General features: G+C 38.7%; 1 protein-coding gene and 1 long non-coding RNA gene across 7 annotated transcripts in view; one reads left to right on the forward strand and one right to left on the reverse strand.

Annotated features, from left to right (window-relative positions):
• Window positions 1–9,943, forward strand: part of LOC118434467 — a 29,771-nt gene extending 19,828 nt beyond the window's left edge. Inside the window, exons 2-5 of the mRNA XM_035848080.1 lie at window positions 5,798–6,379; window positions 6,464–7,097; window positions 7,201–7,901; window positions 8,007–9,943. Of these exons, the coding sequence (XP_035703973.1) occupies window positions 5,816–6,379; window positions 6,464–7,097; window positions 7,201–7,901; window positions 8,007–8,615 (2,508 nt within the window). The 5' untranslated portion in view covers window positions 5,798–5,815 and the 3' untranslated portion in view covers window positions 8,616–9,943. The remainder of the gene's footprint in view (window positions 1–5,797; window positions 6,380–6,463; window positions 7,098–7,200; window positions 7,902–8,006) is intronic.
• LOC110845139 lies at window positions 1,817–3,404 on the reverse strand. 6 transcript variants are annotated; one of them, XR_002547501.2, is made up of 6 exons: window positions 3,262–3,404; window positions 3,005–3,089; window positions 2,853–2,929; window positions 2,667–2,780; window positions 2,580–2,594; window positions 1,817–1,955 (listed from the first exon to the last, which is right to left on the reverse strand). It is a non-coding gene; the product is annotated as an uncharacterized LOC110845139 (long non-coding RNA). The 6 variants fall into 6 exon arrangements; XR_004834046.1 differs by having other exon boundaries at window positions 1,817–1,968; XR_004834047.1 differs by having other exon boundaries at window positions 1,817–1,976.
• Window positions 9,944–16,309: the final 6,366 nt, after the last annotated feature.

The following is a 16,309-nucleotide window of genomic DNA, read 5'->3' on the forward strand; positions in this document are numbered from 1 at the left end:
AGCGATGAGAAACATATGTGGTCAAGAGGAAGACTTTCTTATCTTCGCCTGGAGGAGGAGGAGGTGGTGGTTTAGGCCAGGTCACAAGGTTTCTCTACTGAATCAAGTTTTCGCGAAAGTTTTTAGGAAAGTGGAGGAGAAGAAGAAGAAGAAGTGATCGTAATTCAAGGTTGGAATTACTTGGTTGGGATGCGAGACACTTCCATTCCAAGTAGTGCGAGACTCCATTAACTGGGACAATATGTACTGGCTTCGTTCATAAGTACAATTCTATGTACGTCACCCTTCCTAAAAGTCAGTGGTGTTTTTTTTTGCAAAAAAATATTGGCACACCATTCCCAAGCATGTCCCGGTTAAATTGATAAAAATGGCTGGTCTTATAAGAATGTAAAGAATTTGATAAGACAAGTCCCACCAGGCAGGGACACACACAGGTCACTTTTTTCTCTCTCTCTCTCTGACTTTTTTCGTAGATGTCCAGTCAATTTGAGTCCATTTTCAGCCCAGGAGAAGAAGTATTTCGTTTGCCATGTTGACTTTCTTTTTCTCAGCTTCACATCCGATTCGGGTGAAAGTTTGAGCTTGATAGAACCAAACAGTCGTATAGACGCGGGTCTGTCATACGTATATGAACATATGTGCGTCACTTGGCTGGTTGGTGGATGGATAGTATGCGGAATAAAGTAAAAAGTCGTATATTTATTTTCTTCCCTGGTATCAGAGAGAGAAGCATTTCTCGTATTTTTTTCGAGAATACTATACAACTCCTTGTTGTCTAGAGAAGTGTTGACTGGATCTGGTGGTTGGTTTGGCTGGCAGAGTAAAATTGGAAATTCCCAACAGAACTGATCGACACTTGAGCAGACACTTCCACTTGAAGGAGAAGAAAGTAGTATGAGAAAAAACACGAAAAAATAGACTGGTTTCCTTTCCCTACGAACTTGGTGGCCCGTCTGTTGCTTCTTGTCCGAAATGTTGCATGGGTATCTTATTGACGTAAAGTGAAAGTCTAAGGTGGAAGGATGGACGGAGTATTTTTTTAAATGAAATCGACTCCACGAGGTGATAATTAGCAGAAAATATGTATTTTCGAAGTCAAATTTAGTATGTATCCACCTCACTAAATATAGAAATGTAGTTAAAGTACCGCAACATATAAGTTACCAGCTTTGCTTGCACGTGTTGTGATCGGGATGTCGAATTATATTTCTTCCCTGCAAAATAGCACAAGGTAACTTTCACAAAGCCACCATGAAGTGAAACTCACGTCAATTTAATTCACACACCCGAACGATCACAGAGATCCAATTTATTTACGAGTTTGAAGTGGGGTCTGTGGTGCAATGTAATGAGGTATATAAGTAAATAGTACGAAGCATAGCCAACCAGGCAAAGACCAGGTGAAATGAAATTAGTTTTCTCTCCGGACCTGTAACTAACAACTTATATTTGCCAAACAACTCGGTTTCCGAACTAAAATATAATAAGTAACAGCTAATAATTGTCCCACTTTCTGGTGAATGAGTTTGCCCGGTTTGCTTGCGTGGATGGGCATGGGCATATTGGCGAAGGGAGAAATTGCTAATTTTCTAAATTCATTGTGACATTTACTACACAGCGTTATTGGAAGGTATAAAGTCCCGAGGGGGAGACCAAAGTTTGGTGTTTGTTGTAAAGCAGGGTAAATAAATGTGCTAATAAATAGTGGGAATTGGGAATATTATGGGTTTGGGTTAATAACTATTTACGTAAATGCATGTACATAACCCCATGAAAAGATTAATCTTTTTGTCATTCAGAAATATAGATTGGGCAATTTATTTTAATCTAATTTTGCCATTTTAATGTGGTGGAAGTTATTGAAAATTTGTGATAATTATTTTTTCTCGAACACTTCAATAAGCCGAGTGTACTCAGCATTCAAACTTTCAAGCGTCATTTTCCTCTCAATAGTTCTTACAAGGGACACTCACGACCTGTCGTTTGAGTCCAGGGTACCCACTATGTTTTTCAGAATCTACTAGGACCCCAGATGAAGGATCCATTCATATTTCCGTGTAAAACTCATATTTGGCGCCATGGCGTGGCGCCAAACTTAAAAATTTGCATTTTCGACCAATTTCAAACCCCCATAACTTTTGCAGTTTATGTCGGATTTTTAAAATTTTATGCTTAAAATGATCAGAAAAGTCGAAATTTTAGAGAAAAAAATAAAAATAACAAAATTTTAATTTTTGAGATATTTTTAGCATTTTTTCGACGAACCCGAAATTTCGAAATTTTGCGAAAAGTTAAAAGCGACAATTTTGGAAAAAATTTCATAGAATACGAAAGTTGAACTCCTTGTCATGATTTTTGCCAAAAATTTTGAAAATCCGTCCAGGATTTCAAAAGTTACGGCGGTTTTAAAATGAAAAACCATCAAATTTGGCGAATTTGGCGCCACGCCATGGCGCCAAATATGAGTTTTACACAGAAATATGAATGAATCCTTCATCTGGGGTCCTAGTAGATTCTAAAAAACATAGTGGGTACCCTGGACTCAAACGACAGGTCGTGAGTGTCCCTTGTTAGACAACCAGCAACGGTGGAACCTAAGAATTATTGTAGAAAATTAGTACAGACATGCATACAATTTGCATATACGTTGTAGTAAATAATCTCACTTCTCCTTTGATCATTTGTGTTCCTCTCTTCGAAAAGTTCCTTTAATTTTTGGGTTTCATTTTCCGTGTACAATTTCTTGATTTCATTATCGTCGTACTTTGTGTCGTCAATTGCTAAAAGTTGTATCATAGCGAAAGTGACATTGCCTGTTGTATTGATATCGATATTAATATAAATATATGTACCTTCCATAGCTGAATTCCTGTCTCGAACGCCAACTGACAATCTGTGAGCAGATAACCCGCTGTCATTAGATTTACTCCTATAATATGTAATAATTGTATTTTTAAATATTTTTTTAATTGCATATTTTCTTATCGTTAAATTGAGTACTTACGCAAAAAGAGAATCATGTGCGCGTCCCCCTCGTCGATCATTTCCTCGGCAGCTCTGGGTTGTTGGGTTGTTCTGGGTTGTTCTGGCTAATTTTATATAAAAAATTATTTTGAGGCGAAGAGATTTAGGTTTTTTACTTGCGCTTACAAAGGCGACTGGCCAATCTTTCGGACTTATTATCCAAAACTTACCAAGTGAATTCCTCACACATCTAAATAAAAAGCATGGGAAAATAGAATTCACATGAAAATAACCTACCAATTCATCCAATTCCGGATACCCTAAAAGTTCTTGTGGCTCAAGTTTCTCTGGCTCTTCTCGTCCTGTTAAACACATTTTTGGGGTTTGAGACGGTAAGGTTACCACACCGTTTAGATGCTGCATGCATACTGAAGAACTTTAAAATATGCATCCGTGGTTAACCTTCATGCAAACCCACTTTTAGAATGAAGAACAAAAGAATGTCACTTTTCAAGGCTGATACTTCTTCCTTTTTCCAAAGGGCAACATTTACTCGACAAAATATGTCCATCAGTTCAACTGAAGTGCCTTTTGATGCAGTTATTCATGATGAAGGTAAATAGACTGGACATTCACATCATACTACCTCACCAGTTTAATACATTGAAAATTTAAATATGCTTCAAGCGTGCTGAAATATATGTACGTATCCATCATTTATTGCAAACCTGCAATGTCGAAATACGCATGAAGTGTCCCGTTTTAACCATAATCTGCAATAACGATATATTCCCTGCAGACCTACATAACCCACCACAGCAAAATTATGCATTTCCATAATTCACTCCAGATAGTGGCACATTTCACATCCCCCAAACTAATATTTACTGCTCCTTTTAGCTTCGTGATTAATGGTCAAGTCCATGCAGAATTGGAGCAGAATTTATATATCTATCCACCATGACGTAAAAAGTAGAATAAATAGCTGGATGCTCTTATGGGTCAGCTGAATTAATGCATAACAATCCCGAATTTAAACCGGGTTGGTGTCGTCCTACCCGGATAAACGGGGTGAGAACTTTGTCGTGCAGGGTAATTAATGAGGTTCCAGTGACACTGTTACTTGGAAGGATTAAGGGCACGAGTAGAGAGCGGCTTAGAGGATCATTTATCTTTACAACGACCCAGGCGATGGTGTGAGATATCGTCCACTTTGTAGGCCCTCGCTGTTTACTTAGTGGTCGAATTAAGTTAAACAAAGCAGGACAAAAACAAATAAATCCATGCAAGATTTCACTGCATAGATATTCCTTCTCGCTAAAACTTCCCAGTTTCAGTAAAAAAAACGAAATGCTGGAGAATCCACTGGATTATTTATGCAACAAAAACTTTACTACGTAATTGTGATGAATTTGCAAACTTGACATGTAGATAAGCGTTTACTCCTCTTCTCTGCACTGTCAAAATCTACTTACTTAACTATCGTGATATTTGATACAAAACTAGAAAAAGTTTATCTTGGCAGAGTTAAAACTAGTTTCATCATCATCATCATGTGTCTTCTTTCTGAATGTAAATTACCAACTAAACAAGTCATTTCACGCAAAAAAGAGCAAACTTGAGAGGAACCTGGCCAATGAGACATTTTGACCTGGATGTTGATGAATTGTAATGAGTTGCCCAACTTTTGAGGAGAAAGTGCTTAAAGTCCAATTTGGAGAGTGAAAGTGAGTCAAAAGTCTGGAAAGTGGGTTTGGTTGGTGGCTGACTGAGTGTAAATATTACATGGAAAGGAGGAAAGCACTACTACTATGTAGGGAAAATAACCCGTTTTTCTCCTTCTTGGTCTAGTATCCTTGCTAAGAGTAAAAAGTGATCCATCATCCATTATTCTTTAGCCCTCCGAGTAGCATAGAAATACTGATATGTTTAAAATATACCTAACTTTCTAGGGGAAAAAGTTGCAGAATTTTTCTCTCTCTACAAATCCGAGAAAATTTTGCATTTCACAATTTTACGTGATAGATATTTAGCTTGTTAAACGTTGCTTTGTAAAGTAGATGGAAAGGAAATGAGAGGAAGAGCGTGTACTTTTTTTGTCTTTTAAAGACAACTTTCTCTCCCAAGTTGACTCTACCTTTGGTTAGTTGGCTTGGCTGGCTGGTAAGTGACGTGGCTTATCAGAAGGACGTCGTCTGAGAGAGAGTCGACGTTTTACCCGTGTAATCCGTACACATATCTTTAGGGAATTGTGAAAAAGTAATGAGATGTCTCTTCTCGTCTTGACATGCATGCTGCCACTTATTCATTCCACTACTAGTTAAAATATGTAAGTGACTGATTGACTGACTGACTGAACAAACTATCTCTTTTCACAAGAATAATTCGCAAATTATATTTTCATGAGGAGGACGAAGGCTGGCGTGAGTGGTGGAACAGTTTCCGTTTTTGGATTGCTTGACCTGTGCCATTTGCGCAAAATTGATTAAACGAGCCATACATTGAACCGAGAAATTGCCTCGTATAATGATAAATGGATGGATGGATGGGTTCCTGACATCAGTGACATTCTCAAAAATAATAAGAGAGCACAATCACATTACGTAAACATTAGGAAAGTGTCACACCCACACGACATGACAAAACCGGAGCGAAAATAGTGGTTAAAAGCTTTTTAGCAATGTTTTTCCATGTCACCGCCTCGCCTCGATGATCCATTTCTTCACATAGCTTGAGACGATAAAAAGCTGTCATGTTTCGGAAAAATGGTTTATTTTCAAAGAAAACAGAAGCAAAGCAAAACTAATATCTGATTTTGTCTGTGTTCTTTCAGAGAGAAAACAGCAGCAGGATGACGAGAAGGGGGAGCCGGAACTTTGTCATTCTTCTCCTCCTTACCCTCCACTTTACCAAGTCGTCCTCCTTCTGTCCCCAGTATTGTGGGTGTAACGACACCTCGCTGAGTGTCCGATGTCATTCCTCCTCGAATTTGAGAGTGGTTCCCATTTTCTTGAATCCTCAGATCAAATCCTTGTCCCTGTCTCACAATCAGATTAAGGACATCACACTCTCGCTCCAATTCTACCAGGAGCTGGTTCACCTTGACATTTCCGGGAATCAATTAGTGTCCCTGGGGAAGGGAAATTTTGAATCGCTCCGTGCCCTCGAAACCCTCAATTCATCCTACAACCAGGTGAAAGTTCTGGAATCTGGGGTGTTCCAAGGGCTTTCAACCCTCACCCATTTGGACGTCAGTGGGAACCAGGTTGAACGATTGGAGAAGGATATTTTCTCAAGTTTGAGAAACATCAAGGAAATCGTGTTGGATCGGAATCGATTAGAATTTATTGATTGGGATTTGTTCAAAGGACTTACGAAACTTGAGAGGATTAGTGTCCAGTATAATTTCATTCAGGTGAGCGAATGTGATTTAAAGGATTTTTTTGTGATGTCACATTTTCTAAAAACAAATGTGTAATTTTCACGAATTACATATCAGGTAATCGAGCCCAGTCCCACCTTGTCATCGGTTATCACTTCCACCACTAACGGATCAGTTCCCTGGACACTGCCCAGCGTCCAAATCCTCGACGTCTCATCGAACCAATTGACTCGAGTGAAGGATAATTCCCTCCTCGTGTTCTCCTCCCTGAAGGAATTAAACCTCTGTTGCAACTACATTCATACCCTGGAGGACCGTGCTTTTACCTCCCTGCCAGCCCTGGAGAGGGTCAATCTGTCCCAAAATCGGTTGGGCAGGGTTCCCTCCACCCCGCTCGGTCTGGTCACGTCGCTCAGATCGCTAGACTTGTCTTCCAACCGATTGTCCTCCACCATTCCGGCCACCGCTTTTCGACCCCTGCACAACATCCAGTTCCTCCGACTGAACGACAACCCCGCGCTGGAGGCCTTCCATCCCGACAGCTTATCCGAACAGTTCAACCTTGTCAGCCTGGAGGCGGATTATCTTCCCAACTTGACCGAATTTAGTGGCACTTTGCTCGCAAATAAGCCCAACTTACAGCGGTTTTCGATAAGATATGCCCACATTGAGGTGGTGCCTTCAAATCTTGTGCAAGACGTTGCCGACCCGGCGGCAAGGGCGTTGGATATTTCTGGAAATCCGATCGATTGTAAGCGAAATTTGACGAATTTGCATTTAAGATTTGTTTTTTTAATGATGGATGCTTTTTTAGCGAGAGAATTTAAATCATGATTGTAATTTATTTATTACAGGTAACTGCTCAGCTTACCAGTTGTTTCAATATCTGCAACATTACACCCAAACCGAGGGATATGAAGATGGAGACGTTATCGTTACTCAACCGGAGACCAGTTACCTGCTCAGGCCATCAATTTTATCCCCCAGCAATCTCTCGAATCATGCCCAACAGCCGTATGTGGATCAATCTGGGAGGAAAAGTGGACAAGGAGGAGGGCGGAAAAAGTCTCCCTTTTACTTGTCCATGGTGCGATGTCAAGGTCCTCCTTCTCTGACGGGGATTCTAGTCAAGGACTTGAAAGCGTCGGACTTTTCGGGCTGTTTCAGCAGTGAGGATCACTTCCAAATTATGGTGATTGTCATCGCAGCGTCCATCCTGAGCCTGATTTTTCTCGTGGTGGGGGTGAAAATGTGCTGCTTTTCGGGTAGGAGTACTACCACGATGGGGGGAAAGTGCAAAAGGCTGTGTATGTGTTGTGGGGGATGTTGGCCCCCGTGTAAAGGAAAGAGAAAGTCGGCCCAAGGGAGCGACACGGTCACATTTTGTGGAAAAAGCTGTCCTTGTTTTGGTGGGGAGGAAAAGGGGCTCGATTTGGACAAGGCGGACCGGTTATTTGAGGGTTATCGGGGGAGAGACGGAAATAATATGGCGAATGGGCAACAAACTCCACAACAGACTCTGATGCAGGAGAGGAATCATTTCATTGGAGTTCAGGTGAGCAGGATAATATGTTTTTGTTTGTAATTTTTTGAAATTTTCAGCAAAAATTCAGAGATATGCACGTCAGAAACTTAACGAATATCTGCATAATTATTTCAGGTGCAACAAAGCCCCAGTGGAAAATTATTCTTTTCCGCCGACAATTCCACCCCACAACACGTAGCCCCCCAATCATACTATGCCCCCAATGGGCTCATCCCCTTCACGGAGGATGGAGCATACCACCACCACACCCTTCGTCACGCCAACCTCAGTGGTGGCACTCTTAGCAAACCCAACCAACCACTCCCACCCTTGCCCCCGTACAATTATAACTACACATTCAACCCCAAACCGTCAAAATCCATCCACAACAATTTTCTCGATGGGGGCAACGAGTACACAAGTCCACTCGACTTGCACCTCCAACGCCACAATAATCACCACCACCACGCTGCCCTTGGTCATTACGATTATGACGATGAGGACGATGATTCTGACGAGAATGAGCGTCATCACGACCTCCACCAGCACCAAGCAGGTCGTCCCCAGCCACCCCAATACCACTATAACCAGTATAACAATGGGGGTGGCCCTGCAGGGACTAAAAGTAATAGAAAGTCCTCCTCAAAACATAACACACTTCGTGAAAATGGTCACTTTGGTGGATCCTCGACCAGTTTCTCGACCAGAGGAGCGGATCGACAAGTTCCGAGTGTTCTTGTCTAGAGAGAGGTGACAGTGGTGTTAAATATGATACGCTATGATACTGCTATGCTACTTAAGATAAGATAAGTGTGTGTGATCAAGTCGTTAAATTAAGAGCCATTTGTTTAGCCTGGTGGAGTACGTACTCGACGGCCAGGCTTACTTACATATATTTATAAACGTCTCAATTCTGGTGCCCAATTCCCACGAAATTGTTGACTAATGACTTGCGAACATCACAGATGTTTCTTTCTTTCTTCTTCTTTACAACAGTGTCAGATGGTTGGTGAAAGTTTCTCGTTTTCTTGGAGAGAGAGAGGAAAAACATGGCAAAAAACGATGGCCGGTCAGTCGTCGTCGTCGACGTCGAGTGGGTAAAATTGAGTAGGAGAAAGGAGGAAGTTTGTCAGAAAACGCGTAAAACAAAATCAATTTGTTGCTAAAACTTGGAGAAAAAAATGAAACATTTTTGAAGCGGATGGATACGAATGAACGAGTAGATATTTAGATTATGTAAGATCGAGACTGAAGAAACAGAGAAAGTTGCGTCTTTTTAGTGAAAGTCGCCGTATTTTTCAGGAATACTTTCCCCGCTTTCCATCCAGTCCGGCAAGATATTTAAATTCCTTTTCGCTTTCCATCAAATCAACCTTTCTGGGCAGTTTTAAAAAATTGAGACAAACTGCTCCAACCCAGTCTGGCTGGACAACAGTAAATAATAAAACTTCCATATTATTCCAAAGCAATAAAAGACGACGGCTACGACAAGAACTAGAGAATAAATAAAACATAAAATAAATATGCGGCATATTTTCGTTTTCAAATTTTAGCTTACAAAGAGAACAAACCTTTCAAAATTTGACATTTGTTTTTATCCACTTTCTCTTCTCTTCCTCTCTCTAATTAAAACCTTTCCTTTTCAATTTTTACTCCGATACAAAAACCCACTCAGTCATAAAGAAAGAACAACAAAATCAAAGTTTTCTTTATTACAAAACTTTGCCTAACTTTTGCCAGTCGGGATAAGTAATGAGGCGAATCAAAATCAAGCATCCACAAAAACTAGTCTACACAAGAATAATTATGAAAAGTCGCCACCCTGGCTAAAAGTTGAGGAGCTATTAATATCAACTATAAAATTTATTTTATGTATCGAATTTTCCTAATTAGTCCAAACATCACACCTTGATACATAATAGAAAGTTAGAAATTATGTAACCCGTTATATGTATACATAAGTAAATACTTATTGTTAAGTAAGAACCGTACCTTGTAAAACATTATAATTCGATAAGAAATAGTGGATAAGATGGTTTTATACAAAAAATAAACTGATTTTAACGATGCGATTTTGGCCTAAGATTCTTTCTTTTTTTGCATTTTTTGGCACAAGTAGTACTTTCACTCGCCCATTTTGCTGATGTTGTTGGTCGACTTTTTTCAAGAATGGGCAATTTTACTCTTCCTGGACTGCACTGAGGACGAGATGGAGTTGTCAGGATGCCAAAGAAGAAGTAAAAAAAAAACACAAACTTCGTCGTCGTCTCAAAAAAGCTGGACACGGCCGAATTGGGTCCAGTTACGAATGTCCACTTACTTTCCCCTTGCTGCCTGCTTAATGTCCCGGGACACATCTGACCTTTGTTCTTATTATACTTGATGGCAGAATGGAGTGGACACTCAGCACAATTTTGTTCAAGTCCGACATCCCTAAAGAGTTGGAAAGTGAGAGCGTCCAGGAGAGTGACGATATTATTAAAAAGAAGAAGGGACAAGGATGCGAGGGTGGAGGTGGAATTTGCCCAATTTTATGACACAATCTGATTCAAATGGGTTGTGAGAACGGAATGGAGTGGGTATCCAGCCCGTTGCCTGGTAGGATATCTACGAAGCAGAACAACATCTTCGTTTTATGGGTTTTGGTGTTTCAAATTGTGGGGGAGGACAAAAACGAGAGGAGAAAGTCCAAATAATAGAGATATAGAAACAACAGGACAATTTAGCCTTGCAGGAAATTGGGTGAAGAAAGTGTGAATGTCTTACAGATTCTAATCTCATGTTGTACATTTGTGTAAAAAAATCAAAAAAATGGTATGTTTCGAAGCCGAAGCTAAAATATAACTAAAAATGTTTAATAAAATTACCAAAAAAATGTCCAGGATGCTTTACAGAATGCATAAATAAATAGTTTGTCAACAACTGTGTATCCAATTTTTAAGATATGTACAAATAAAAATATTACAAATTAAACACCAAAATTACCCAAAAATAAACAAAACTGCATCTCAACCTGCACCTCCCGTAATAGAGAACTGTTATTCCTCAAAAAGCAATCTAACACACAAACTTGGCATCTTTAAAGCAATTAGTGCCATCATCATGCACACCATTCCCTTGACTCCTCGCGGAAAGTGTAAACCGTCCCAGAACCAAATAAGTCATCTTCCTCCTTCCTTCCTTGCTTTCACTCTTCTTCTCCTGCTTTCACTTCACTCACAGCGAAGAAGAATCTCATCCAGCGTTCCTCTCGTCCTTTGTTGGTCTGCTGAACTGACTCCTCTCGGTTTGATCTCTCTGACAGATGAGAAGAAAGGGGAAATCAAGTAGGGCAAGCAGGGCGAGGAGGAGAATAATTTATTCCGTCTCTCAGATGGAAGGTCCAGGATGAATAATTTAATTAAAACGAGAAGACACAGAGATCCATCCTTCCAAGCCAAGCATGACGGAAACGAAACTAACCAAATCTTTTCGGTCCGACCGGCGAGAAGAGGACTTTCATCAGGCAGGGTGCAGACGGTGCTCGAACCATTATAATCAGTCCTCCACGAATCAGTTTAGGATTAATTTGCGAAGCTAGGTGTATGTATGTATGGACGGATACGGTGATTTATTGAAGGTAGGCAGACAGAAAAGAGGATAAATATGAGACATGTATTTATCTACAAGTGTGCACATATGTATGTAACCACGAAGGCTTAGTATTTAGGTAGAGATTATTGTGAATAAAAAGATTATTCTACATGCCAAAACTAATTAGTGAATTTGACCGATGATTCGATAAGGTGAAGGTTGAATAAAATCTATTTTTGTAATTGGTTAATTAACAGTTTATTTAATTGTAGTAAGAAGAAAATTTGGTAGATTTAAATGCCGTATTTGGCAAATATAAAATAAATTGCGAATAAGTTTATTTAATTGTGGTAAGAAGAAAATTTGGTAGATTTAGATGCCGTTTTTGGCAAATAAATTGCGAATAACAATTTTATGTTTTAGGTGGATTCGCGTCGTTCGCATTTGTTTTATTGAAGGGAAAATAATAAATTTTTGCGATATTTATAGTGAAACCTAACATTATCTACATATGACTGAAACCAAATGTTTCGTAATAATATGTATGTAGTACCACCGAGAAATTCGATTCCAACCAATGCAATCTTCACCAACCATCCTTCTGTACACCATCAACCAAACACCGCTTTACACTCAATTTTACGTTCCCTACGATCAAAAGTTGTTTTACTTTAATAAAAAAAAGCCTGAATACGAGAAAGTATTCAACTCTGGGGGAGAAAGTGGATGGGTGGATTGGATGGTTGGATGCGAAAAAAATGCTGGGAGCAGGATGGATTTCGATGAGTGGTATTGTGTAAGTAAGAAGAGTGGAAAGTTTGATGAAAGTGAGTGGATTTCCAATTTGACAGAATAATAATAATACAAACACATAGAATTTCGTTTATTCGTGAAGTGTGTCTAATAAATATTTTTGGGGTTAATTATCAAAGGAAAACAGAACATTATTAGTCGCACGTGGCTGGAATTTTAGGCATTCCGTTTTTAGCAAGATTCACTAATATTGATGGCCGCCCTACTCCTACCAAACCAACCACTCGATCATCTTGATGGAATTTGTGTACCAGATTCGACACTACTTTCTTACTTATTTTACTCTCATACATTACACATCCATCCAGCTCCATTAGTCTCTCTTTTTTGTTTTTTGTTTCTTTTTTTACCACTTTACGATCCCAATGCTCACTTTTTTTCTTATCTAGAATACGAATGCGGTTGATTTTTTTTCTCCTTTAAAAGTTGAACTGCTGTTTCGTCGTCGAGTTGAAGGAACCGGATGGTTGTCGGCTGTGTGTTCTTCTTATTCATCCATCCCTTTCTTTCTTTTTGCATTTTCCCATGTTTCATTCCCTTTGTTTTCAGAATTCCACCGGTCTTTGTACTTTAATGGTGGTGGTGGGTGCGGACTCGCAGCAGCAGCAGCACCAGCATTATTATGTACTTTTCAAAGTAATGGTAATGGATGGTTGCTTCTGTTGATGATGATGATGATGATGAGAGACTAGAACACAACAGGGAACTTGCTTGCCCAGACTAACAAAATTATCGATTATATTGAAGCTTTCTTCTTCATAAAGTATGAGGCAAATAGAAAAAAAATATTGCTTTCAACTTTCTTATTTAAAGTTGAACAAGAAATGTAAGTACGAATTCATGGGAAAATTAAAATCCAAAATTTTCAAGATTTATTCATTTCATTTCCTACTTCCTGGAAAATTCTGGTTTTCATTTTAATTTGGAAGGTGAACAAGGAAAGTGGTATTTTAGCTCTTAGCTTACCCTTGGTGACAGATGTGCCCCACCAACCGACGAAGCAGCAACTTTCACTCAAAACGTATCCTGAATGACTCGCCTGGTTCATTCATTCGTTTACTGCTTTCTCTGCAAATAGTGCTCTGGCACGAGGAGGAGAGAGAGATAAATTTGTGAATTCATACGTCGGATTTCTTCTTCATAACCGGAATGCATGCATGGTTTTTGGGGGAAATTGTATTAAGTCGCTTGGTTGCAAGGAGAGATCAAAATTTTAATAAAGGTGCGAGATGGGACTCATTCAACACACTCAGGAAAACGAATACCACCACTTTCTCCTATTAGTGCACACCCAGCACAATACGGAAGAAGAGTCACCAAAAACGTGGAGTATTTTATGATGGGAAGTGGAGGCAAGCTAGGCGTCGTCTGTATATAATAAATTATGGGAAATGATATCAAGACCAAGTGGTGGTGGTATATACGGCGACATCGACATTTTTATAGGCAAGAGTGCATGTCCAATATTCATCTTATACATACCTTTTTCACCTTTTCTTCTTATTATTCGTGCGTGCCAACAAGTGCCAACAACATTCATTTCTTCTTCATTTTGCTTTTCAATTCCGTCCTGTTTAATTTAGAATTTTTCAAAGATTGTAGATTGGCAGAGTAAATTCAATTACGGTTCAACTTCACCTTGGACGACTGAGATAAAACGAGGAGGTAAAATACGTTTAAGAATGTTGCTATAATGTGCGGTCTCTTAATTATGATGACCTTTAGACACACAACTTAAGTATATTCTGAAAGGTATGGGGTCGATATTTTAAAGGAAATTAACTCAAAAGAACAAACAGTAGTGGTTTGGTTCCTATTCATGACATGCTTTGTCTCTCACTGAATGTGGATTTCCTTTGATTTTGTATTTTATTTTGCATCAACAACCATTCAAATCGGGGGTGAAAAGGGTTCTGATTTTCTTATTGGCTTCCTGCTTCCGTCGTATTGATAAATGGATGAGGGTCCTTTTCATCCATCTCGCCCTCCAATTCCGGTGATGACAAAATTGACTTTCTCTCTTAACGTAGAAAAAAGAACAAAGTAACGAAGGGGAGCAATTCATAATAAATTAGGTAAAGGGTTATTCTTGAAATCAAAAAGTTTCCAAAAAATGAAAGGAGTTTTTCAGATTAAGTGCGTATTGTGAGGTTTAAAATTTATTAAAAATTTAAATGGAACGTGGAGAAAGTAAAAATTTCACAATTTTCATTTGCAAAATTCGATTTGTATATGATATCAACGTAACATCAGACTTGCTGTTACTCAATTATTATAACTCACCTTTTCTGCATAAATAATTGCAAATTACAAAAAAACCTTAAACTTCCCGAAACCTTTGTGCCATGCCAAAATTGTAATAGGATGTTAAATAATGTGGCATTTATGACGATGTTGTTACGTATCGGGAGCTCGTTAATCATGAAAATTTTTATTGCTGTCACTGCCACCGAGTTTGATAAGGCAAGGAATGAAAGGAAAGCGATGAAATAAAAATGTGAAGCTATTCATTCAAAGCCAAATTAGAGGGATTGCTTTTCCCATACGCGCGAGGGAGGAAAGCAACCTCAAAAGAATTTAAAAACGCATTGAATCACAAACAAGGTGGGTTTCGTTCATTGTGCGATTTTCTTTTTTACAACAAGCGTGTGCCTTGTATATATGGTTCGACTTTTTACTTTCTTGCGTAAAAATTGGTTAATGGCTCGTAACGCGTTTTAGAGTTGCTGTTACTGGGCTGTTTTTATCATGAGAGACCATAAACGTGTCCCATAACTATGTATGTATAACTGGACTTGGGAAATTTTGTTACTCGTGGGAGAAAGATAAGAGAAGGGAGAAATGGTGGAGAAAAGAAGGGGAAAGGTTGTATTTACGAGTTATTATATTAGAATATTGAAATCTTTGGTGCAAATTAGTGAGGAAATGGGAAGGGGCAGAATTTTAATTCAATTTACGAATATAAAAAAGGTTACATAAATTTACGAATCAAAAAAGGTTGTTACATAAAAAGTATTTAAAATTATTAGAAATTATTTTATTCGTGGTTTTATTTGAATACATACATATTTCGAAGTTACGCAATTCTTTTGATCCGATGATTACATAATTCAGTGATAATAAATAGTTATGTAAGAAATAATTTAAAAGGAAGTTAAGTAACTTATAAGTTATAATACTGGTTGGTGGCATCTTTCTACTTATGAGTTCATAGATTTCCATTTTATTTCCATTTTTATTTCCATTATTTTTCTACTCCAAAACAAAATTATTTCTTTTTCGGCATCATCGCCTCGCACAAAATTTTTCAACATTCGTTCACTCTTCTTCTTCTGACAGTGAGCTTATTTCCATTTTCACCACCACGACCACCCTTAATTCTCACAAAGACAAAAGAGAGTAATTTTCTCTCCTACTAATTTCCCAACTTTCACTCTTTTACTAACCAACTTGGCAAGTACAAAAGTAATGAATTTTTTTACTCTGGTTGTAAAACGGAATGACACCTAACCAAGCATACATACACGCACACACTGCACAACAATATAAATACATACCTACATATGTATGCACATACATAAATACGTATGTGTCGTAGGGTGCAGGTACCATATCGCTTTTCTTTTCTCCTACCAATCTGGCATGGCAGTGCTTAATATGAAATGAAGGAATGGATCTTTCCTGGGGTTCTAGAAGAAGAAGAAGGGTAATTTATTTCGCCCACTACAAGTTTCTCCCTTATTTTATGTCCCAGTGCGTACACAGCAAAGTTGTTCTGGTCGGTCGGTAGGAAATGCAATACAACATTTTATTTGGTTCCTGTTTTATTACTGGAAAGACAGAGAGAAGTGCATTTTGCGTGTGTTGTGTGCCACGACATGCATGGCTGTAAAATAATAAGAAATCTCGACTGCTTAGAATTTTGTCCTTGTTAAAACTATACTCGTCGCGAGATATATGTACATCGATAAAGTAAGTTGTATTTCGTGGTAAGCAAAAATCCATACGAAATTATGGCTGCATTTTGAAATTTTAGAAATACCTCGTCTTGA

Source organism: Folsomia candida, unplaced genomic scaffold (genome assembly GCF_002217175.1).
Source record: "Folsomia candida strain VU population unplaced genomic scaffold, ASM221717v1 Fcan01_Sc002, whole genome shotgun sequence".
Taxonomy (NCBI): domain Eukaryota; kingdom Metazoa; phylum Arthropoda; class Collembola; order Entomobryomorpha; family Isotomidae; genus Folsomia; species Folsomia candida.